Raw genomic sequence first — 25,316 nt, 5'->3', positions numbered from 1 at the left:
CCAGTGGGGGCCAAGAGGGTGTTTGAAATGTTTTACTGAAATTGCATATGGAAAACATGTTCAGGGAAGGCTCCTCTATATCCTAGCTTTCAGTTTACTGTAGTATAAATGAAGAAACTCCCTTACTTTCTGTACTACGGAAAAGAACAATGACTCTTTTTCCTTTCTGCTCGTTAACTTCACTCTAGAGCTTCTGCTGATATTTATATGCAGGAAAAATGCTCTTTGCCTTTCCATCTGGCATCAGAAGTATCAGCAGAAGGTGTAATCTATCACGTTTCATGAGGGCTCAGTTGTGTTGCCAGAGGGGAAAAACGGACACTGGACAGGACCTAATGCTGTGAAGACAACACCTCTCTCATTACTGCAATGACATCATCTAATAACACTTACCTAAATGGTTACAGTGTGAATCTCGCTTGTCCAGTCTGTCTTCTGGGATATCAAGTGGCTGAACACATTCTGTTGACATCATTGAAACAGGCTTTTCTCCCTCTTTGAAGCTGCTACCCAAAAAAAAAAAAGTGGTGGTGGGGTGGAAACAGCCGCATGGCAAAAAGCAGACGTAGTGGTGTTATGTATCCACTTACTAGCCAGATCAGGAGAAGTTCTTGCCTTCCAGCTGCTCTCTGTCATGCAGTCTGCTGGCCTGTTTTGCTCATGCATGCTAAGAGATGCATTTATTTGCTGCTTTAGTTACCCATGCAATAGCCCGTTCTTCCACCTACCGTGCTGTAAGCAGCCCACACTAGCATGGGAGACACAGTCAGTATTCTTCTGTGGAGCCAACGTGTCTCATACACAAAGTAAATGCTAGAAAGGGGATGTTCTGGTTTTCTTCTCCATTTTTTTTTCTCGACTGTAAACTAAGGATTTTATTTGGTATTTATCATACAATCTAAGTAATTATTAATTCTGTTGTCTTAAAAGTTCAGCTCCTCTAAGAGATCTTAGATACTCCTGAAGACTCAGGTGTGAGTGCTGCCCTTGAAGGTGGCCAGTGTCCACAGACCCCAAAGCCACCATGAAGTAGACTTATTCATCACCTTGGTAAGAACATGGGAATCCATTTCACAAAGCTATTCAAGTCTCTGTCTCTCTGGACTGCTGCTTTTGGCTGTTTTACCCCTTTTATTCACAACTGCAGGGGGTTCTGGAGCCCAGCCTCCTCCCTGAGCTCACCCAGCATCCCCCAAGCTGTGATTTGCTCCTGGACTCCGCTCACCCTGGGGCCACCCCAGATGCCATTACAGAGCGAAGGAAATTAGACCATTTTTTCACTGCTGAGCATTTATTTCTATGGTTGCTTAGTAGAAACCTGTCAGAATGGCACAGCAATATTAAAGGACAAAACCCTCAATGTGAAGGTGCAGTCTGGGCGATCTGGGTATCCCCCCTCAGCCAGCAAAAGCTTGGGTAGGTTCTCTACTCACAATCTCCGTTTTCAGGGAATAAGAGCAGACTGTGACTTGCTTGTAGAGAGGAGGAAGGCAAGGAAGAGGAAAAAAACCAGGAGACAACTTGAATGGTATAAGAAAGAAAGAATTGGAAAATGAAGGAAGGAAGGGAAGATGGAGAAGGAATGATAAAAAAGAAAGGTGAAAGAACAGGCAGTTGGTGGGAAAAAAAGTAAAAAGGAGGATGGGAAAATAGGAGACTGTACTCTGGGAGTTTGGTTTTATCTTGTTGGAGGTAAAGAAACTACCTTATTATTTCTCTGTAGTGGTTGTCAACAAGAAACAGAATAGTAGGGGGATTAACCTCATTCCTATGACTAAACTTGTACCTTTATAAGGAACAACTAATTCTCAAGCAAAATCCAGTCACATAAATATTTGCCAAACAAAACATGAAAGGTCACACCCATAATTGTGCACTGAGCTAATTCTTCAGGGGATGGAAAAACATGTCCTAAACTCCACTGACTTCAAAGTGAGTGGGGCAACACTGGCTGACAGTGATAAAGGTCAGGAATTGACTCATAGCGTACATATGGGATTAACTCCCATACCCGTCTGTATACCAAATTCACAAAACAATTGTAAAATTCTACAAATTCTTCAATATCTTACTGAATCAGGTTTGCATAAGGGGCTCGGTCTCTGGCTGGTCACTGTAGGACTGTTACAGTCCAGCTTCACGTCTGCACTGAAGGATTTTGCTGCCTGGAGACTTCGTTTGCATTTACAGAAAAAATAACCTTCCGCTTCAGAGGACCCTGCATAAAGAAATCTTTGAATGCACCTTAGCATGGTATGGTTGCTCTGTTTATCCAGTGTATAAATAAGCAATAGCTATGGCTTAAAGTAGTCGTAGCTTTATTTAAAACAAAAACTTATTATCTGGCCATATGAAGGCTCACACTGCATTTTGTGATTTGAGGGGGAGTGGTTTTCTTCCTCAATGCCATTTGATTTTATTGGATTTGATAAGGGCGTGCTGGCTAAATATTATGATTGTAGGGAAAATGTTCTTTTCTGAAGGCTATTCTGTTCATAGTGTCTGAAACTGTATCCAATTTTAATGAAAACTTTCTGGACATTTTCTGAATAGGTCTTGAGGCAAAAAAGCTGAGGATAGATAGTAAAATCAGTAGTAAATTATAGTGACCAGAAATGCATTGTAAAATATGATTAACTTCAGTTTGATACACTAAGTTGTTTCATTATTTCAACTAATAAAAATTAAACTTTGCAAAGAGACTTAATGTAGGATTGGTATATGCAGATGATGAAAGACATCCTTAATTATTTTTTCTTAATAGTTTGAAAAATGATATTCTAAAATATCTTGGATACATCTTCAGATTTTCATAGTCACAGATGCCAAGCTCTTGACGTCTTCAGTGCTTTAAAGTTCAGCTTTACAGCCTAACTTTTGACAACCTCCCCCCCCTCTTTTTTTTTTCCTGCAGCCAGGGAAATCACCTTGCTTACAAAAGTGTTTCCATGCTGCACATTGTGACAGTCTATGTGACAAAAGAATAAAAAGAGAAAGATTAGCAAAATGTACCAGGAGTTTTGGTATCTTGGGTGTATATACATTGCATACAATGTGCGAACCAGTGAGTGCTGTTACACCCTGTGGCTGTGCATTACATACAGAGCTCTCTTTCAGAGAGGTGATGTATGTGAGCATTGTAATGGTGCTTTCCCAAACCACCAAAATCAATTCCTGACCCTAAAGAAACAGATTCCCCGGTAACATTTCACATGGGGAGAAGGAAGACTGCTATGGCAACTGTATGAAGCCATTAATATGCCTTTACAAATGGAAGTGCCTTGTTGGATTTTTGTGTCAAGTGCAACTTTTTTTTTTTTTTTCCTAGCAGCCTTTGTGCTGGCATGGTTTGCACTCTGCTGCCATCAGTCACCTCGGTTAGTTGATGCTTGCTATTTATGTGATGGACTAAGGTGGGTTTTTTTCATGTGCTCTATTATATTTTTTGACATAATGATCCATGTTGACCCTTTGTGCAACTGTAATGGTTGCAGTGGAGCTCTAAATCACGCTCAGCAGGAGACACTTCCTGAAATGCATATAGATTTTTCCATATGAGTTGGGATTCAATACTCGTTTAGCCTGAGACTTTGGTACAATGCAGCTAGACTGTACCACCCTGCTGCAGAGAGAGGTGCCTAAAGGAATTGCCTCGAGGTTCTTCTGGGAAAAGGCAGAGCTGATAGAGATACCTTAAATGCTTCTCTGAAAGGTGAGACAAATTCTGGCTTTACCTACATAGTTTTGCATTTGCTTCTGGTAAAAACATTCGATAGGATTGGCTCTGCTGACAGAGAAGAGCAAGGAATGATGAGGCAGATGAAAAGTGCAAGTATGTGTAAAAGCTACTTTAGCCTCATGTGGATGAGCTTTCATGCTGAGTCACTTCATGTAACAGCAGGACTCCTTTGGGCATACACACTTGTAAGAGATGGTAATTCAGATGACAAATATCTGAACTTTTCACTTTCTAGTTAGCAGCTTTGGATTTCTAGGTAGCTAAAAGTCGCTATTTTATCCCTCCCCTCCAAATTCTCAGTTGTTGTATTTGCTTGACTAAGGTGCCCAAACAAAGCTATCCAAAGAAAGGAGATGTACAGCTCCTACCACTCACTAACAGTTTTCAAACACATGCAAATAATAGGATTCCTTTCTTTGCTTAAATTGTGGGTCTCCATCAAAAAGTCCAGTGCAACCAGTTCCAGACTTCAATTAGGTAAAAATATTTTGCCTAAGAGTTGGACAAATAAACCAAGTTTGGTTTACTATTTTAACGTGCAGTTGGTTTAACACTGGGCTGGAGCACAGGGAATACTCAGCAAAGCTACTCACATATTTCCTCCAAAATGATGTAGATCTTTTGAAACAACCTGAATATGTGACATTTAAGCCAACTTAAAATGAAATCTCATGAGAAAAACCTACCTTGTAAGATACAAAACTAAAGCTTTGAGAACAAAACCAAAGACCTGGGTGTTTTCCATTTGATCCTGAGCTAGGCACAGAAACAGCTTTGGGTAGGAGAAAGTTAAATCTCCATTTCTTGCCTCTCCTAGGATTTGATCTCCTAGGTACCTGATCTCCATGTAGCTGCAGAGATCCTATGGATAGTTGTACCCAGTCTCAAGGGACAATGCAGTTCTCAGATGAGTCATCAGTAGGTGATCTTATTTACCTATAAGATGGAGAAACGAATTTCTGAGCTGCATGGAAAAACATGCACTAGTTTGCAGGACAGGCATACTCACTGAAGAAACCATTGGCATGTTGACAAAGTTTTTACATAAATAAAGTACTCTTGAGAGCATCCTTGCTGGGTGGCACCAGGCAATCTGCATTTAAGTATTTATTTTGGTAGGTTGCTAATAATGGTGCTACAGAAGCGTGTATAACACTACATACCTATTTTCTGCCAGACCCAGAGCACTCCATAAGAACATGGTTTTACCATGAGCCAAGAGGAGGAGAGTTCAAGAGCAGAAATGGAGGCAGCTGAGGCCCTGGGGTGGGACAGCATGCACACATGTTTGTCCACATTCCTGTAGGCAGGGCCTTGCTGCTGCTGATGCACTCAACATTTGGGAATGACTGGTTATAACTTACAGTGTGCTGCCCCATGCTGACAGGAGGTGGAGGATGGACCACAACAGCTACAGTCCAACCTGCACTGAAGGCAGCGCTTCACTGCCCTGCCCAAAGAGCTGCTCAGGCATCAGGGTTTGCCCTTTAAGGCTGGTGTGTCTCCTCCCACCGCACCCACACTTAGGGGCTCCTGGTAGGTTTTGATTATTACATTATTTTTAATTGCTTTGTCCCATTCTGGCTGGTTGCAGCAAGCACCTGAGCAAGGAGGGACCGGCAGGCTCCCAGCATCCTTACCTGCTCTGCTCCCTGAACCTATGTGGGAGGCAAAGACAGACCTGTACTTCCTCCTGCCACGTGTCCTCTGCAGGCACCTATAGCGTGAGCAGGCCACTTATTTGCATTGTCATTTACAGCTATGTAAAGAAGAAATAAGATACTACAATCTGAATATAATCATCTTGCACCCACCTACCCAACACAGAGCTCATCTGAAACAGCCCAGGGGCACGGTACCACACCTGGCTGCATTTGGGTCCTTCCACCTGCACTCAGCAGGCAGCCTTGGTGCCTTTACCAGCGAATACCCACCTTCATCCATACACAGGCCCTATCCTAGCCCTGTTACAACTGCTTTCTGGACAAATCTTGTCAATAAGCAAGGCAACCTGTCTCCTGCAGTCAGAGTAGGAAATAGGTGCCCTAAAAGTAGGTCCGGGTGTTCCTGCTTTGCATTTCAAACTTTTTATTACAAGTTTTACTATATCAGGGTGACATCTTCCTGAGCACAGAAGACAGTTTCATGCTACTGCACAGAGTTTCTTCTTCAGTTATTTGGGCACTAGGCTGCTCACTCCAAGCGTTGTTATCAGATTAGCCTGATTTTTGTTTTTCTAGAGTATACTTTAGGAAACACTTAAGTATTTTAAAGTCTTATCCAGGTGCTTCCCTCCACTAAAACTTTTGCTACTAATAGCTGTGTGGATGTAGACAGAAATGCCACAGAACTGTCTGGGAGCAGTTTCCTGTCACAGACAGTGTGTTTGTGGGGGCTAGTTCAACACCCCAGCTGGGCTGCGGACTGACTATCTCCTATAAACTTGTGAAGAAAAAAAAAAAAACAACCAAAAAAAGAAAAAAAAAAGCCAACAGTCAAACTTTGACTGATGGGAAAAAATGGAAGATACAGCTGCAGAGGTTCTGGTCACAAATGTTTTGTCTTTGGAAGTAATAAAAAATACAAAGTCTTAATTATTTCCTTGAGGTACAAACTAACCTTTGCAAGTGCCGACCCTTTGTAGTGGGATAAGAAGTCCTGATACCAGTTCCCACTCTGCTGGCTTGTATGATCTGCTTGTGAATTGTCGCAGTGGTTAAAGTTAGTTGAAGCAGTTGTCTCTAAAACAAGCTCCAGCCCACGACCCCCAGCCATGCATTCCAGCCTCAGCACGGTCACACCCCAACTTTCCCCTGCGTGGGACCATCCCCAGCCCACTCCCCACAGACTGGGGACCCCGGCTTTCCTGCGGGTGTCACAGGCGATGTGCCTTGCTGGTAGTGGCTGCGAAAGGAAAGGGGGAGGAAAAGAGAAAAAGGCAAAGAAAGGAGCAAAGCAAGGAGCCACCCAGGCGGGTGGATGAAGTACTTACGAAGCGGTGCGAGGCGGCGGGACTGGCCGGAGTGGGACCGGGCTGCGCTGGGGCTGCGGCGGATGCTCCCGCCCGCCTTATCTAGGGAGCGGCGGGAGCCGTCACTATGGCAACGCCGCTCTCAGGCGTCCTCCGGGGGGCTGGGGAACAGCATCACCGCTCCCCTGCCCCGCCGCAGGCCTCTTTCCTTCCTCTTCCACCGGTTGCTGAGGCCGAAGGAAAGGGAACAGGGTGGGGAAGACCGGCAGCGCCTCAAGGCGAAGGCATCTTTCCTGCCAGATGACCAAGAGCTGCAAAAGCTGCCGCTTCCAGAGAAGCAGGGGAGGATGCAAAATCTTTGGCGCAGAAAACCAAAAGGCGAGCTGCAGCCGCCGTGTCAAGAGGCGCAAAGAAAATGGCAAGGGGAGGGAGCGAGGCTGATGCTGTCTGGGACCCAGGGGAGTGCTGAGGATAAAAGTGGAGCAAGGAGGCAGGGCACGTGTCTAGGAGCAGCACCATAAGCACTAAAACTGATGGACACCATCTCTGGCGCTGAGGTTCAGTGATGACTGCAGCGTTTGTGTATGTATCTGGCCACAACTAGTTACACAAGCGTGGCATTCACAGGGCCGGGCAAGGAGTCTTCTGTGGCTGCCAGCTGTTTGCCAGTAGGGATTGGTTTCTCCCAGTTTAGCCCATGCCTTCGGATGGAGCTGTTATTTCAACTGAGGGAAAAACATACAAACATGCCTGATGCTGGAAAAGCTCTGGGGGAAACACTCAGCAGTAGGACAGTGAACTGCCCCTCTCTTAACATTCATTTGCAGCAAAAATGCTTGTCTGTGTATTAAAACACCTTTAAAACCTCTGACTGCTCACAGTTGCGGTTACTGGTCGCCTTTTTCCCCCACTCGGCCACTGCAATTCAACAGCACCAGCGTGCACTGCATACTTTAAATTAGTCAAGGTTTCCTTTGTAAATAATACATTGTACAGAAGGCCTAAAGGGGTGAAGTGTTAATTGCCAGCCCTGCAAACTGTGCAGCACCCTTGGATCCTGTGTGCTTCAGGTGTGGTTCTGCAAAGTGCCAAGCTTGTTAAATGCTCTAAAGGCACCACCTGGAAGAGCTGGGAGCTTTCCCCATTGATGTCTGGGAGAGATAAGCACAGTCCTTACCTTGCAGAGTATCAGTTGTGTGTGTTTCAGTGTCTTGGAGACCCGTCTTTAAAAATACATGCTTACATTGCTCTGGAAAAAATGGAGCATAGGGGCCTAAGTAAAGTGCACTAAGAATTTTGTTGGCAAGATTAAGGTTTCTAAAAGAAAAGAAAAAAATAAAATAAAAAAAAAAACAAACCCAAACCTCCTCCAAACCACACAACCCCCAAAATGCCAATAAAAGATCAGGTTTTACGAGCTGCCCGTTTCCATATAACTTTCATTTTACTTTCAACATTGTCAAGATCTCTCCTTTGCAGTGACTTTTAACTGAGCCCTCTATTTTTACACTGAAATGCCTTTTACTTAGAAACATAAGTAATTTCATATTCTCCTATGAACTCAGAAAAGTCAGAATTAAGACCACTAAAGAACAGGCTTATGAAACAACATGCTCAAATCAGAAACGTGTTTCAAAACTCAGCTCAAGATTGCCCTTTAATGTTTCAATTGTCCTGATTGAAAAATTCAGTCATTTATAGCACTGGAAAAATTCCCTGAGGATGAGAAAATAATTTCCTGTTCTACCCACCAGATCTCAAGGATGCTTTGGGAATATTACAGGATAGCTTTACTCACAAGGAAAGTGGCCTGTCACGCTCACCAAGATCACACATCCAACCCTAGTTACCTCTTACATGCGTCAGGTACTGCCTGACGTCACGGAACCGTTTTACTGCAGTGGAAGATTGATCCCAGCCTTTCCAGAGGGGCTGTTGCATTACCAGTGTGATGGAGGATTTACTCCCAAATCTGATCTTTTAAATGTTTACAGTTGTTGTCCTGCTTGTAAGAGGGTTGGGACTCCTGCCAGCTCTATAATCCTTCCTGTTCAGTTATTTCACAAACACAGCCTGGAAAATAGTCTGAGTCTGTAATAAATCTGCACTTTAACCCCCTTCCCTCGTATGCAAGTATTCCCTTCAGCACTTGGGGAACTACTCATGTAATTAAAGATAAGCACATGTCTAAAACTTTCCAGGCTAGTGCTTTAGAAGACAGGCAATGGAGCTTTGACAGATGGGAAAGGAGGAGACGATCTAATAGGAACCAGATAGATACACAAATACATACACATACATATTCATTTGGTCACCTTATAAATGTTGTCATAGGTATAAAACAGACTGTGATTGATTAAATAAGTTACTTTGCAGCCAGAGCAGTTTGATCAGTAGATCAATGTGCAGTGTTGTGTTTTTGTATCGAACAAGCTGCTTGATGTACAGTCAACACTTGCTGGTTAATGTGGTTTCCCTTTACATTGTAGAGGTTAAAAGTGCAATAGATTTAAACCTGCACTCAATGCGCCAGCTTCTCAGGCGAATTGTTACAAACATTACATTTGCCTTTATATCTAAAAGAATATGCATATAAGGGCATAAGCTGCATTTATCACAGACTCAAACACAGAGATAACTCACGTTTTTTTAAACAGAAGGCTTACTTCAGGAAAATCATTGCCACATCCTGAAAGGCAGCACACTTGTCCTGGGTCCAAGAGGGAAACAATCTGTATTTTCTGTACTGCTGAGTGTAGCCTTCGAGGCTGGAGCAGTCTCTAAGGCCCAGAGGAGTCTGGGGTTTGTATCTACCCTGACAGATGGCTCTCATGCAAACGTCCTTCCTGCTGCCCCTGCAAAGGTTAGGGGGATTATGAAGGAGTCCTAAAAGGTTGGAAGAAAATAACACCATTAGAGCGGCAAGGGGAGTTTCTGTGGCAAGAGTCACAGCATCATGACAAGACTCTTTGTGCAAAGCCAAGGGAAAAGAGTATCACACTAAGTTGACATGAAAATGATTGTAGATTACCCTGTGCTTTTACATTTACATAGATAATTTAACATTTTCTGTTGTATTTAGTCTATAACCAAGTCTTCCTGCTTACTTCAGGAGGAGTAAGCCAGAAGAAAGCAAGGAAAGAAAAAGATGTGGCTTTTAATGAGGGACAAAAAAATGAGGGAGAAAAGTTTTCAAGTTTGGTGCTCCTAAAGACTCCGGTCCACATTTTTTGTCAATCTTCACATCAGGGGGCTTTGCAGGGGTTACTTTTAGGGAAAGACAGATGTAAAAATCCAGCAAGTGGCAGATGGTAGTGGAAAACTATATTCCAGGGAGACGTGGGACAAAGCAGTAGCAGATGACCTCTGGCCTGTGTAACTTGTGCTTCTCCTTAAATGCATCACCGTTATGCAGCACGGAGCAAGGTGGGAGCCAGGCTGGGGTGAAAGCTGCCCTTCACCTCTGAGGGAAGTCTCTTTCCTTCCCTTTCAAGGTACATTAGATCTGTCATGTTGCTCCTTTTCCTGCAGCCCCACTGCCACTCCTCACCCTACCCTCTAACTCCTTGCCTTAGTGAATTAGGTGCCAAACTTGTGTCTTCCCAAGCATTTAACACACAGGGTCTTTCTACTAAACCACCACGGACTCGACAAGATTACAGCATTTGCAACTATGCACCTGAGCATTATATCTTCAACTATCATCACAACCCTCCTGTGCTTATAGCTTAAAATATTGAACAGCTTCTAACACACCGCTGTCTTTGCTCTCCTTTCTAACGCCCTCCACACTGTCTGCTTTGTTTTACTAGGCTGCAAACCTGGGAAGAAGACAACTTCTCTGGCTGGAAACAGAATGCATAGGTGTGAGAAACACCAGTGCCTGCAACACACGCTTATCTCTCAGACTAGGGACAGAGACTTATTAGCAAACTCGGGCTGTGCCTGTCTGTGCCTCGCAGCAGGATGGCAAAGAGATGTAGACATCTCGGACGTGTCCGTGAACATTCCCGACAGAGGATATTTCAGCATGTGTTATCCAGTACACGCTGTATTAAAAGCAGAATAAACCAGGCTTGATTGAAATCGGACCAAAAGGCTTTCAACCCAGGTCATGAAACCCAGAAGAAAAGAGCAGAGCCATCTGCATGGGAGGGTTTTCAAAGAAATTCAGGGAGGGTGAATACTGCCTCCTCTCAACTTCCCTGGGAATTTCCAGTTTTCTGCAAATATCTTGAAACATCCTACTCACCCTTTGTTCTTCATGTTATAGCAAACCATGGACTCTTTACCAGGAACTTCCAGTTTGTGGCTGGCTCAGATCTTGGAGGGGGACCTGGACAGAGGTGCTGACTTGTCCAGCATTCTTCGGTCAGTGGCAAACCATGAGCTGCATCTCCAGCATTTCTCAGCACCTCCTTTCTGTAGGAAAAGGGAAGAACATATCTTTCCATATCCTGAGGGTTTGTTGTTGGTTTGTTTTTTTTTTCTTTTGACTGTACAAAGGAAAATAAACCTAATTTTCAGTACTTATAGTCCTGAAAAAATCAGTAGACAAAAAACTGTAACAGAGTAATTGAAGCTGGGTAGAGAAGGCAGAGGATGGGAGTTCAAGGAAGCAGTCTTCTACATGCCACATCTTTACTACTTCATTCTGGGTGTCACCATTGACTGATGTCTAATGTAAATCCTTACCTGGTCACGCAGCTGGCCCAGTCAGAGCCCTGATGGTTGGCATGTGATGATGGCAGGCTCAGGACTGCCGTTTTCTTATCCGGATATGATTTTGAAGAAAACAGTTGGGTTTGTGGTTTTATATATACACACACACACAGAATATATATACATGTTGTGGTTATTGTAATTTGTAATTCTAGGGATTTTGAGAAAATATTTCTACTTGCACAATTAAGGAGCTACAATAAAGGTGTTAAAGAGCCCTATATTTTGTTGACCAGTGAAGCAAATCAAAACACCTCCCACTCCACTTATGAGCAGCTTATTTGAACACCGCTGTCCTTAACAGCTTGCTCTAAAGATCCCTACAAAGCATTTCTATATTGTGTTGTTGAGAGAAGACGTCAGAGTCGGAGCACTCCAGCCTCCTGCAGCGTACAAGGATTTTTTGCAGCCCACCGATAGCTGCCTGGTTTGTAGCCCTGCCTCCTGAGGATTGTATCTGCTAAAGGGCAGAGGGGAAATAAGGGGATGTTGCATCCCATGAACCTGAGAAATCTCAGGTTGCCCAGAGGATAGCAGTGGTGCTGCACCAGTGGCAGCAGTCGTGCATGGCTTTTGCCCTTGTCTTCATCCAACATCCCTCAAATTTCAGATTACTGATGCAGCCCATACAACAAAATGAAGGGAAGGAGGAAGGAAGCGTGCTAATGATCTTTGCTTGGTTGCTATTGCTAAACAGATTACTGCCTGATATTCAGAGCAGGATGGTGTCCTCTGTCTGGGATGATCTCTTCCATTATAGGTGATGGTACAAAGAAAGTTGCACAAAATATTTCAAAGGCAGAAAAGAAACAATAGCACCCCTCCACTGGTTGGAATTTGTAGAAGCAGCTCTGCTTCCATTGAACCCAAGTCTAAAATTCCCCTTAATTTCAGTGCCTGCACTTCCAAGTTTGCAATTCTAATACCAAAAAGGTGTATTAGTCATTAGCATTTTATCCATTCTTCCTATAACGTCAATAGAGCTGAGCCCAGCTGAAGGTTTGGCAGCAGGCTGCTGAACACCGAGCCCAGCATGGGCACATTACATTTCATTCATTGGAGACATATAAACTTTGCTTCATGTGGGATTTGTGTAAATACTTGCACAGATTCCTTATCTGCAGAAGCTTGCTGCTAGCAAGTTGTTAAGCTCATTAATAGGGCAGAAGGAAGATTGTGATCCTATAATTTCCAGTTCAATTATTATAGAGTGCACAACATCCAAATTCTACTGCAGTCCAAGGCAAAACTCCCGCTGGTTTAATGGGGCCAAGATGGCACAAAGTTAATTTCCCAACACAACATTAAGAACTGGAAACTCTCCCAAAAGAGTGACTTCAATGGAGTCCGGACCTCGGGAGATGAAACTCTCTGTTGTCTCAGAAAGGCAAATTTTGTACCTTACCAGAAAGATGTTTCTAATGAGGCAGCCATTAGAATAAGGAGCATTGCCATGATACACAGAAAATGTGCTAAATTAATTAGCTAATGCAAGACAATTTCTGTTGGGCCTGTAGAGTTTTGACATCACCAGAATGAACTGGGCAGCTTCTCTTGCCTCAAGGGTAATCACATATTCACATTCAGCACTGCTGTTTCGGCCCACACAGTACTGGGGAAACGCCTTCTCTGAAGCCATATCGTAGTGAAATGCCATCATCTGGGTTAAGTGAGGGGAACAGCGCCCGGGTGATGTCACAGAGAGGATGTCGGCGAAGCTGGTATGCGGTGGGCAGCATCTATTTCAGTTAGATGAATAAAGACTGCTTGGGTTCAAGCGGTGTCCAACCAGTCAAGCGCCTCTTTGCCTGTAGCTTAATTACATGCCCATTCTTTGGTAGGTTTCCTACTTATCAGTAATGAAACATCAGAACAATAATTGCTAATATCAGGAAATTTTGCAGAGGCAGGCGAGAGCTGCCTCTCTTTTCTAATGGTCCAGTGAGACCACAGAGGGCTTCTTTTTGTTCAGCAGGGCCAGGAAATTATTAACATAATACATGACAGAAAAGGCAGACAGATCTTCCAACAAGTGAGTTTTGAAAACAAGTTGAACTGAACTCTCTTTTCATTATATGAATTGTCATCTGCCAAAGGAATGACGCATGTTTGAACCAAACACCGTGAGCTTCCAGCTGCAAGCAAACCTCCGTGAGGATCTTGTGGAAGGGTAATAGTAGGGCGCCCACTTTCTACAGTCACTGTCACAAATGCTTCTATGCATGTGAAAAGAGGACCAGAGATCTTGTGAAAGCAGCAGTATGGGTCCCTGCTGAAGGTGTTCTGGTGACAGTAAATCCAGCCTTCCACTTCACCCTCTGGATGCACTTACAACCCAATATAAAAGCTGCAGATGCGTACCTGTAAAGCCAGGGGAGAGAAGAGCCTCCACTTCTTCCCTGCTCCCCCTTCAAGGCACCCTCCTCCGGAGCAGTATTTTTATGGCTTCCCTGTTAGAGCAGCAGAGAGAGGAGGTGATGGTGGTGGGAAGATGCAGGGAAGGAAGGGTGGGCATAGTGCTGTCGGTGTTCCAATTAATTTCTAATTATCTATGTCACGTGGAATACCTCCATCCATCCAGACACACCACACTCCTGTCTGTAAAATCCACCCAAACTTGGTTTGTTCAGGATTAGATGGAGCCGGTGTGCATGGGATGGAGGTTGAACCTGTTTCACTCACCTTTCCTGGGGGCCCCAGGGACAAAAAGAGAAGGATGCATCTCTCTCCTCTCCACACTTTTTTTTTTAATTATTATTTTTAATGATCTACCATAGAACCTAAGAGCCAGGCTTTGTGTACACCAATGCTAAACTGGCCACCAGTTTCCGAGCAGCAAGACCTGTTCCCCCTCCTCAACCAGCACAGGCATTGCTCCAGCTGGCACAGGGAAAACCCTGCCTTAATCAGCACAGGGAGACCTGCGAATCTCATAAGGCAAATTCTCTGCTGTGGATCCTCTGTGCATCCAACATAAGCCTTTTGTTCCATCTTGTGGGGTGGCAAATGGGTAGCTGCTAGGACCTTTGTAAATAGCTGTGCATAGGGTTGGGCAAAACAGACTGGAAAGTAGCTTCTTGCTCTAGCTTAGCAGTGTTGACTTCTGCTAGCAGTAGTAGAAAAAGCCATCAAACTGATTTTCATTACAAAAGCCAAGAGCCCATCTGTGCTTCTGCAGGGAGCACATCTATGGACTAAGAAGGTCAATGCTAATGGGGACTCTCTAAAAGCAAAAATTTATACTGAGACCTTTAGAGAATTTTGCAAATCCAATTCTCCCTTTTCCAAGTCTTTTTTTATTCATGTACACACAAAAATTAAGTAGTCTTGGATGGTAATTCAGCACTGGAAAAGTACTAGCCATCCCTTATTTTATATAAAAGGACTTAATTTTAGCCAGAAGGGGAATGGAGGGTTATTCTTGCTAATTAGTTCTGAAACTGAGTCACTTTAGACAAGTCACTCTTTCTTTTGGGAATAAATGGGCAGTGTGAAAATGGTGCTACATCATGCTTCTTGGGCCTCTACAGGATTCAGAAAGGTCCAGATAAGAAAATTCAGCTGGCTGCATCCATGCCATGGCTGGCCCAGTTATAGGCATCACTTACTTATACCTCAGCAAGGTATAAATAACAATGTCATGATTGAAAACATCAGGGCTTCTTCCATCTCATAAAATTGGGAAGAGGGAATGGTTTTGTGTAGTTATTGATTTCCAGCTGCTTAATTAGTGTTTACAATATCTCTCCTTGAAAATAGCCATGTGCATTTCATTCCCTACTTGCTTGTTTAATTTAATTTAATCAATTGTTACACACCTGTTTCCACTTACTTAAAACAAGCATTATCTGCAGCATAACAAATATGGAGTAACATTAAAAGCAATTAATCTTTATCCTTGAAGTGTTTCTCTTGGAGTGGTATAATTAAGGACCCAAGCTATAAAAATATCCAGATATCAAATTTATACCTTAAAACACCAATAGACACTTAATCTTCTTTTGAACAGTACAGGCATATTTGAACATAGACGCACAGAAACGAGGAGTAAGTAAACTCCTAGAAATTTCATAGGAGACTGCAAAAAACCCTTTTGCTGAAAGGTGATGCTCTGTTAATGAATTAAGAGACAGCTTCACAGGACAGCAAGCAGATATTCCTTAGGCTATACCTAAGAGAGATGGATAGATTACTCTTTGATTTTACCATGGACCTTATGTCCAAGCACATACATTGCTGCTCACTTGCCTAATAAGATACAGAGTGACACATCCAGCTAAGCTCCTAGACCTCCTGCTTATAGGGAAAAACTTGAGCAAGGCTCAAAACTGTAGGGCAGTTAAAAAAATACCACATACACACCTTTTTTTTATTCTTCTTTTTCGTTTAACAATGTCTGAGCTCTTGCTGGTGCCAAGCACAACGTCCAGAAGTCAGGCAAGGCCAAGATGCTGGACCCAAGCACCATCTGCCTTCTGCTGCCCGGGGCTGTAGCATGGCTCTCCCACAACCTGCCCAGAGGGGTTGGTGGGCTCATCCTAAGGCACCTTTAAAAGTCAGCTTATAGACTCTCCTTTCCCCTTTGGAAAGCATAAATGCTAATAAACATTAAGCAGCGACATGAGCCAAAGTTTCACATACATGTTGTTAGCCGATAAACTAAACCAACAGCATGGGATTAGTGCCTGAGAAGCCCCGTGTTTCACATAGCCCCTAGCCTCCCCAGCTGTCCAAGACTTTTGGGGTTCCTACCTGTCTCCCTCTGAGACCTTTATCCTCTTTCCTTGTATGATCTGAAGACAGTAATTAATTTATTCCTCCAAAGGGCTTCGGCAACTGTGACAGCAATGTCGCACAGTTCATGTGAGTACCCTGCTGGATCATCACTTCCCCTGTGGACACAGAGAACAAAAGGATAAAGTTCTAAAGACCCCAAATTAAAGTGAGAAATTAAAAAAAAAAATGTTATGTTTCTTCCAAATTCACTTTCCTTATTTCTTTCTTTCAGTATCTGGAAATCCCCCACGAGTCTGACAGAAGTCCCTAACTCATCTGGTTTCTGCAGAACAGAGCGTTGCCAGATGACAACTCACGCTTCACTGACGATGTTCTGTCATCTATCGGTGCTAACTATGGATCAGTGTCTGTCTCTACAGCCTTTTTAATAGGTACTTTATTATTTTGACACATTTCCTTCCCTCTTGTTAATCTAGGGATTAGCAGTGACATGTCTAAATTCACGCTTAACTGTGTTAACATTATCCCACTTGTATTGAATTTACTGTGATCTCACGGTGCTAGCTGCCTAGCAGAAGACCAGCACATCTTCTTGCTTAAATATTCCCACCGAGACCCACTGAGGTTGTCTTTGTGGACTCTAAAGCTTTACCTGACAGGTTGGCTACAATATAGAGCACAAAAGAAGACTGATTCTTAAAAAAAATATGTGAGTGGAGTTCCCATAGCAAGATTAAAGAATAAAAGAGTAAAGAGTAGAACTATAAACTAAGGGGAAGACAGTAACAGAAAAGCATCTGCACAATCATACAGCACATGGGGAGAGCCGTGTATCCATCTGCCAGTCCTAGCCAGGATTTGCAAACTCTGATCGGATGCTTTGCTGATGTCCATCCCTGGTTTTTCTTCACCATGGATAGATGCCTACCGTCCAGGATCCACATCAGATGGACAAGTAGCATCTGTGACCTTCTCTGCCTTCCTTGTGGATTCCCAGGAAGGACAGAATACCCTTTCCCACTAGCCTTTCTGGCACATGAGCGCAGTCCCTAGCACATGGACCCATGCTTTCTGTTTTTCCTGTTTGCAGCCACCTGTACCTCTGACTCCGTGTTCCTCTTTCTGCTTTTTCCCCTCAGTCCTCTCTCTTCCTCCTGTTTTAATTCTAGTTCCATATCTTTTGTCAGCCCTACATCTCCTCCTTCTTCCATGTATCTATTTTTTTACTTTGATAAGGAGAAGAGACTGTATGTTTTTCATAACACTTCCAGTGATGATAGAGGAATATTTATAATTTAATGGACTTGGATTTGGTAAGGGTTAAACTTTGAGAAAAGACTCAGAAGAGATAAAAGAGCTTAAGGCAGGGCATTTGTTTGCAGGCTGTGATGATTCTGCTCAAAATTCATAAGGATTCTTGGCTCTGTTCTAGGATATCTCTGATAGAACAGGGCAACAGCTTCAGACTCTGCTCTTTCTGGTGAGACTGGAGAATGGCAGCAGAAATGAATAGCTATAATAAAACTGACTTTGTAAATTGGACCAGAGAAAATTCCCTGGAATTTCTAACAGCTTCAGAAAGAAACATACAAAGTTGAAAATCCAGGCAACTTTTGTTGGCATCCAGCTGAATTTGGGTGGAAAAAGATTAAGGGAATGGAGAAACTGCCTGGAGAGAAAAGGCTAAAGGGGCTGGGACTCTTCAGTTTGGAGATGTTAGGCTCCTCAAGGATATAGAATCAGGAAAGTGGTGGAGAAGGTGAATGCAGACTGCTTTTGTGCCAGATCCTGCAGTTCTAGAGCTAGAAGCCATTCATACAAAATAGGACATCAGTTTACAACTGATAAAAAAGTTCACGTAGCAAGTAGCAAATTTCTGGATTTTTTTCCCACAGGAAGTAGTAGGAGCTCATACCATGAGGCTACAAGAAGGGTTAGACATGTTAACATAGAAGGCAGCAGGCTAGTCCCTCTTTGAGTGGGATGTTGGATTCAGTGGTCTCAAGTCCTTATCAACCTGTCTTCCTGTGATTCTGTAACATTGACAGATGCTAATGGGGACAGGCAGAAACATATCCTCTCATGTCCCGTATCCAGCTGTTGTGGCTGCTGGGGACACACGAGGAGAGCAGCCTGCAAAAACAGTAGTCAGACCCTACTTGAAAAACATTTCCTAGTTTCTCTGTCAAAGACACAAACCTGTCATAGATGGTCTGGCCCTGTGGCCCATTTCTTACGTTCTTCACTACTGGGTGCTATATCGAGGATTTGGATAGCCATAAACTGACTGTTCTTCTGTGCTTGGTTTTAGTCTGACCATGGTCCTTAACCTCTTTGCTAGTCCATGATCCTGAAGTGCTCATAAGCGTCCTTAGGAAGAACAACAGGTGAATTTATTCCCCTAGGTTTCTGAGTGAGGGCTAAATCAACTTACTTGTTTCATTGAAGGAACTCTATGCATTGGACTAATATATTTGGGCTACCTTTAAACAGATGAATCTACACATAGATGACCTTTGGCTTCACCTTTCTTTCATCTAGTTTCAGGTCTCTCATTCCACGTGTCTCATTTTCATTACACCTGCTCAACTGTTGCTCTTCTGCCATTTCTTTCTAAGTCTGCCCCTTGTTTTCAGATTCCCCTGTCCCATCCACAGCTGCATTTCCCCCGTGCTGCTCACAAGCCCCTTTGCTCACCTCCTGCCTGGATGGCAGCCAGCCCAGCTGCCCCGTGCTTTGGCAGCAATTGCTTCCTGGTGCCCATCTCTGAGGATGGGCTCGCTAGGCAATCACTGGGTACAGCCTGCTGACACCAGGAGGCTATCGCGTCAGCTCCCAGAGTCAGATTGCTTTGTCACCAGCTGCTCCAAATTTCCCTGGACTTCTCACTCCAGGCTCCCCTCCGCTCCTGGCCACACACGCACACTCACTCCTCTGTGGGTTAGCTCAGCAGGGAGCCCAAGCCTGAGAAAGGCACCTCTCCCGTTTGCCTAGCCTGGGTTGGGATGACCCATGTGCCCTTGCTTCCGATTCTCTGTTAAATGGGACAAGGATGCGAGGAGTCCAGGCTACCCTGTTTCCAATGTGCTCTGCTCTGGTTAGAACACCCCTAGATGTGGAACAGCTCTCCTGACTTAATGAGAGTAACGTTTTCTCATTATTGCTATTCCTTGTAGATCAAAAATTAAGGGCAGTGGAGCCCTTATGCAGGACATCACAGGTGCCTCACTCACTGATACAATAGATCCTAGTTTTCAAGTAATTAGATTTTTTTTTTTTCTCCTAAGTGACTATAAATATTTCCTAGTCTCCATAATTACTCTGTCAGTAGCTGGAAAGTCCAGGCAACCTTTGAAAAGCTAATTCACCAGCAAGATGCTACTTAAGTACAGGCTTTTCTCCCACACACACCTTGTTTCACAGTAGGTCTACAACAGCTTGAGTTGAGTATCGGAAAGGAAGCTCTACTTCTTGCAAAAGATGTATCTTCACAGACCTAAAGTAGTTTCCCAAAAAATCATGGAGAAAACTTGAAATGGGGTGGAATATAGTAACATCAAGGTGAGCACCACAGTTTTCTTCACCACTCAGGTCATTCACCTTGCTCCTTTTCAGGACACCTGATAGCCTGCCACCCTTGGCAGACACTTGCTTTACCTAAAGTCCCTCTAATAAATACTTCGTACAGACATTCCCGGAGGCAGCTGGCTGAGCAGAGCACAGAAAAGAAGGAATATTTTACCTGTCTTGTGTATTTGCGGAAGCCTTTTGCAGGTGACAGAGCTGGCTAGTGACATGCAAGGGCCACCTGTCAACATCTTCAGCCGATGCCCCAGGGAGCCCCCACACCCCCTTAAGGTAAAAGGCAGGGAAAAAAACTCACCACACTTTTTAGCTCTAGACTTTTGGTCTCCTGCTTCTTGCCTCCTCTCTACTTCTGTGACTATCATTAACTATAAGCTGTAGCATCCTAACAGGCTTCTTTTGTATTTTAATGGAGGAGGGGGAATCAGGAAAATCCTGCCTGTGTTCTGCATTATTTGTCATGGTAATAAATGTTTCCCCTATTAAGGCTGAAAAGCCTCAATGGGACACACCTGTGTCCCTCTTACTAGCTGTGAGCTGTGCTAATCGAGTGAGTGATGCGGCCATTGAAAGACAATGGAAAAGAATGAAATGAAGATGGATGAATTCAAATGCACCTCTCCAGTGAGGTGAGAACAGTGTTGGTTTATGTTTTTTAAATTCCTGGCAGTCTCAGATGTTCTGATTCTGAATTTTCCCATTTGATAGCAAAATTGCCTTTTTTTGTTCATGCTTCAGCCTTTTTTACCCACATCCATTTCTACAGTGAAGATCAAAACCTTGTTTCTGGAGCAGAGGGAGTTAAAACAGTCAACAGCCTTATAAAGTGACACTGCAGCTGTTTCTTAAGTAGCAATGGATCTTAATGAAAGGCTGCTCATAAAATTATTATCACAGCAGCAAGTAGAGGTCCCAACTGATATTAGGCCCCTATTGTGCTAGGCACTGTATGAACACATTAGGAGAGAATAACTTCTCTGCGAGGAATTTAAAACCTCATTAGATAAGACAGAAAGAAGCTGTGCCAGGAATAAGGGTCCCCACAGGGTAAAGAAAAAGGCCCTGGTCACAGGGAAAACACGTGGTAGAGCCTGGAATAACTAGCTGGGTTCTTGCCTTCTTGCCACCCAGGCTCGCTGGTAGCTATAGAGGAGAAAAATCATTCACATCTAGCAGCTCAGGACCAGTTTATTCCTGTTGCTTGAGGCCAAGATTTAAGACACTTTCCCCCCTCCCCCCCCAAAAAAAAAAAAAAAAAAAAATCCAGTCCTGCACAGGGAAAGCCCTGGATCCAACCTAGGGCACCTCGTGACCATGGGCTGGCATGCCATATGGATACAGCACACCCAGACTGCTCAGGGCTGGGCTGCGCATCCAGCACCACGCTTACAGCAGCTGTGCCCATGTTATCTGGTTGTCACACCCCCACCCCATCCTGAGCCCTGCCTTCTTCTAAGCCAGCGTCAAATCTTTGGACTTGAAGTTGGAAGGAACTGAACTCCCAAGACAGTGCTTTTCTTGGAGTCTGTTGGCAGCATTGACAATTAGGCAACTGATGCATTAACATGCCAGAGAGGCTCTGATGTTTATTCATGTGCTGCTCTCGAGGGTTTATCGAATTGATGCCTGGTAAAGCAACTAATGGGACCCCTTGGCAGGGTACCTTAGATGGATTTCCTTATTATCTCTCTAGTTTTTATACTCTCTAGCAAAATCAATATTCAAGCTGGTGCACAAGGCAGCCTCTTTTAGCTTCAGGGTTTAAAGATTTATGGGGCATCAGGGAAAACCAATGAAGGCAAAAGACAATGACAAAAGAAGTAAAATCCAAGTGACACAAATTGCTACTGAACTAGGGTAGGCAAAAGCAATCATTAGGTTTTGAATTTTCTATCTTTGTTACAGAACCATTCTTTAATTGACATCCCCCCGCCCACCCACTCCCTCTCAATTTTCTCCTTCCTGCCTCGGTGGGGCTGCGTGTTGCCCGTGCACTCCAGAAACTGCAACCAGGGCAAAGGAAATGCCGAGCCTTTAATAGGGAGTTACAAGGATTTCAGCTGGCAGTTTTAGGTTTCTGCAGGCTAGAGATGCTGAAAGAGGGCTGGAGAGCAGGGAAAAGAACCACTGCTGTAACATACCCACACCCTATGCATCTTACCCTTTCCATAGCAGGTCTGATCTATGTTGCGTGGACCTCACTCCTGTGAAGCAGGGCCAATGGTTCTACCTATTTCAGTTTTTGGAGAAGTAGCCTTTTACAAAAATACTTCCCTTCCCCCCCCCCCCCCTTTTTTTTTTCTTTTCTTTTTCTTTCTTGTGTGTGTGTCAGAAGTCCTGCGGTGCCACAAGGTCAGTTTTCTTCAGATTTCAAACTTGCAAACTGCTTAGTGCTGATGTTTTTCACCAGTAATGTAGTAATTTTCACCAGCCCCCCTGGAAGATATGACCCACTGCCTTGTAAGCCTGCAAGTTAATTTGTATGGTTCTAGGTAGCTAGAGCAATTATGATACTCAATCAGATATGTTATTATTTCATTAATTCTGTGGTGTTATCATTAAGATTCCCACCATATTTGCTTATGACTGCCCTAAAGGGAAATAAATGATAGTTTCAAAGGTTGGTAACACTGTGAGGTTAAGCAGGTACAAAGCTGGCTGTTGTGCTCACCAGTGCTGCCCTCGGACATTCCTCGTTGCAAAATTAATGTGTGTTTTCTTTTCTCTCCATCTTCAACAGTAGCATTATGAGGCTTACTCCAGCCATCCTTGTAATATGCTTGGAGGAGTTACAAAGTGAAATATCACCCATTGTGCTCTAGGATAAGTCAGGAGATTTTTCCCTTTCCCATTGCTTAGTATGTTTTTTTATTGCTACAGGGTTACAGCTTAACTGTTAAAATTATATTGAGGGCTTGAAATGTTATCTAGCTATGAATGCAAACAAGTTCACAGTAACAATATTTGTGGGTGTCCACGTGTTGCATATGGGGGAACCTTATCCTGTCCGTGGCTTGCACTCAATGATTTTATAATTTCACTGGAACATGCAACTGAACTGCACATACCAATCTACAGGCCATTTAAAGTTTTGTTAGCAGAAGTCCTGGTCAAGAATACAAATGGTAGAATTCAAATGGCACCAGAGGTCCTGCATGATCTTTCTGATCAGGAACAGCTGGCACCTGCCAGTGCTGCCTTCTGTACATGTGGCTGTAAGACAGGCAGACGGCAGCTGCAGCACCACATACATACGGAACTTTTTTGCAGCATGCTGCAGTGACACTTCCAGAAAAACATCTTTCATGGGAGGAATCACAGCCCTGGTGTGGCTGAAGCAAGGAGGCTGCTTAGCCATCCTCTCTTCCAGAAGACCTTCAGCACTGGCATCGCTGTATCTCCTTCACTGTGCTCTTCGTTTGCCTTCCTCTGCAAAATGAAGTACAAAATCTGCAAGTGCAGTTCATTTGCCAGCGGAGAGAGAAAATTCCAAGCCAAATTTATTGCTTGTTCCACCAAAACTTAGATGAAGGATGTTTTGGTCCTGTTTGCATGCTGCCTGAAGATACTGTCATAAACACAAATCTTGATGTATAAACTCCTAAACACTTGGTAGTGTGGAAGTGGTATACAAATCCCATGCGGGGTCTCAAGAAAGGGGCAAATTTCAACCAGTCAGATTCATGGCCCAGCAGGCTGTGGAGAATCTTGTCAGTTCCTATGTTATGTACCTCTCTCCCCCAATCATTTTATTACCCTGAACATCTGTGGAAATGTGGAGGTGCAGGGAGCCTCGAGGCTGCTCAGCATGTTTGACTCCATTTTCTCCTTAAATGTGTGCAAATGCTACTTCTATTTGCACTTTTGCCGAGCTGTGATTTGCGACACCAAGGCCTAAATGACACCTAAGATCCCTCCAGAGCATTAAACAAACAAGCCAGTAGGACATCTCACAGTCTGGGAAGTGCTAAATTGAAAGCAATAGCACATACCGCACTGCTTTGAAAATGAACCCGTTGAATTTCTTTGCTATGGTACAAACCTGAGAGGTCTTTTCTCGTGGCTTTTTCTGCATGGATCCAGGCTCCACACCTTCCCCAGAAAACTAAACCAGGATTCAGATTCAAGGCTTATAATGTAGAAAATCCTGTGTTTCTCATCTCATTTTGGTTTTAATTGGATTTATATGAAGCCAGAATGGAAAGGAAAAGGACAGCCAGGAGACTATCCACAACAATAGTTTGACAGAGCAGGTGCTGAATGTTTTATGCACTGTCAGTGAGCTTCTGATCTGGTACTTGCAGTAGTTACAAACCTCACAAAATTAGTCAGAGGCAAGTTAGCAGCAAGTTAAAAGACTGCAACTAGGACTATACAAGGTGGTTTGGGCTTAAGGATTAATATTGGTTGAAGGACTGTGTTAAAATAACTGGCTATAAGGAGAATACCTTTTAGTGTTATCTCCTGTTTGCAAGTTCTTCAATTCCTTCTCAAAAGCCCTCTCCTCTTCCTTTTAAATGCCGTTTTGCAAAGAACAGCCCTACCCCACGTGATTGCCAGTAGGAGCGTAGTAAGTTTCACAACCACAGGACAGCAAAATACATAGCACCTCTCTTCAAAACATCCTCTAAAAATGCCTGCTTTTTCTGGCCAGCCATCTCATTGCAAACAAAACTGCTGTGATCAGAACTTTCTGGAATGTAATGTTTTTGTTTCTGTGATATACCACACATTTCAGTAAAAAGGCCACAATTATTAAAATAAAGTCTGTAAGTCTGTCCTCCATCAGTCTTTTCCTTCTGCTGAATCATTACCTAAAGAATTTTGGAGAGATTTCTTCAACTGGAAAGAAAAAAAAAAAGAAAAGGAAAAAAGTGTTATTTTCTTTGTATGTTAAGATAATGACCAAGACTAGTCTTAAAAGGAAATGGGTGCAAAAAATGACAAGGCTTGATCTCAAATATTTAAATTTTTCCTTGTTCCTCACTGTCTATGGTTCTTTGATTGTGTGCTAAGGAGCCTGATATCTGTGGTAATATCAACATAAATCAATGAAGTAATGTAAGACTACAATACAGAGCATTCCCTCCTATGATGTTTACTTGTGCAGAATTTAACCCTGATTGTTTGTTTATAAGAATTATCAATCCTTTAAAAATTGGGACCATTAAATGATAAGGCAGCTATCTTAAGAGATTTTCTAGACATATTTAGTATTTTCAAAGGCAGGCAAGCAGTTTTTTATGGTTACAATGTGAGATCAGATCAGTCAGAAATGCTGACTTTTAATTTCTTCAGCAAAACAACAGACCTTCCAGATCACTGCCTTTACTGCCCTTGTAAAACTGGATAATTGTCTCTGCAATTTGAGGCCGTAAATTACTAATTTCAGTGGTGGGGGAGAGTTGAATATACTAATTAGTCAAACAGTTGCATTGAAAGTTCAAGCAAGTCAAACAGGATCCATGTATTTACATGTTCTCTCTGGAGCATCTAGATCATTGCCACAGCCCACTGAGAAGTATCAGGGCAGGTCCAGTCCCAGTTCTGCCTGTGCTGCCC

The 25,316-nt window shown here is 43.4% G+C and overlaps 1 protein-coding gene and 1 long non-coding RNA gene across 2 annotated transcripts in view; one reads left to right on the top strand and one right to left on the bottom strand.

Moving 5' to 3' along the window:
• The first annotated feature begins 517 nt into the window (after positions 1–517).
• Positions 518–24,642, top strand: LOC308062233. Its single transcript, XR_013927518.1, has 2 exons — positions 518–1,050; positions 16,258–24,642. It is a non-coding gene; the product is annotated as an uncharacterized lncRNA (long non-coding RNA).
• The window catches only part of ITPRID1 (ITPR interacting domain containing 1), a 48,448-nt gene continuing 47,644 nt past the window's right edge, over positions 24,513–25,316 (bottom strand). The window contains exon 13 of the mRNA XM_080383270.1: positions 24,513–24,596. Coding sequence (XP_080239396.1) covers positions 24,540–24,596 — 57 coding nt within the window. The 3' untranslated portion in view covers positions 24,513–24,539. The remainder of the gene's footprint in view (positions 24,597–25,316) is intronic.

This window comes from Falco punctatus (genome assembly GCF_963210335.1).
Source record: "Falco punctatus genome assembly, chromosome: 4".
NCBI lineage: Eukaryota > Metazoa > Chordata > Aves > Falconiformes > Falconidae > Falco > Falco punctatus.
Note: the sequence above shows the minus strand (reverse complement) of the source record. Positions and strands in the feature narration are given on the sequence as shown.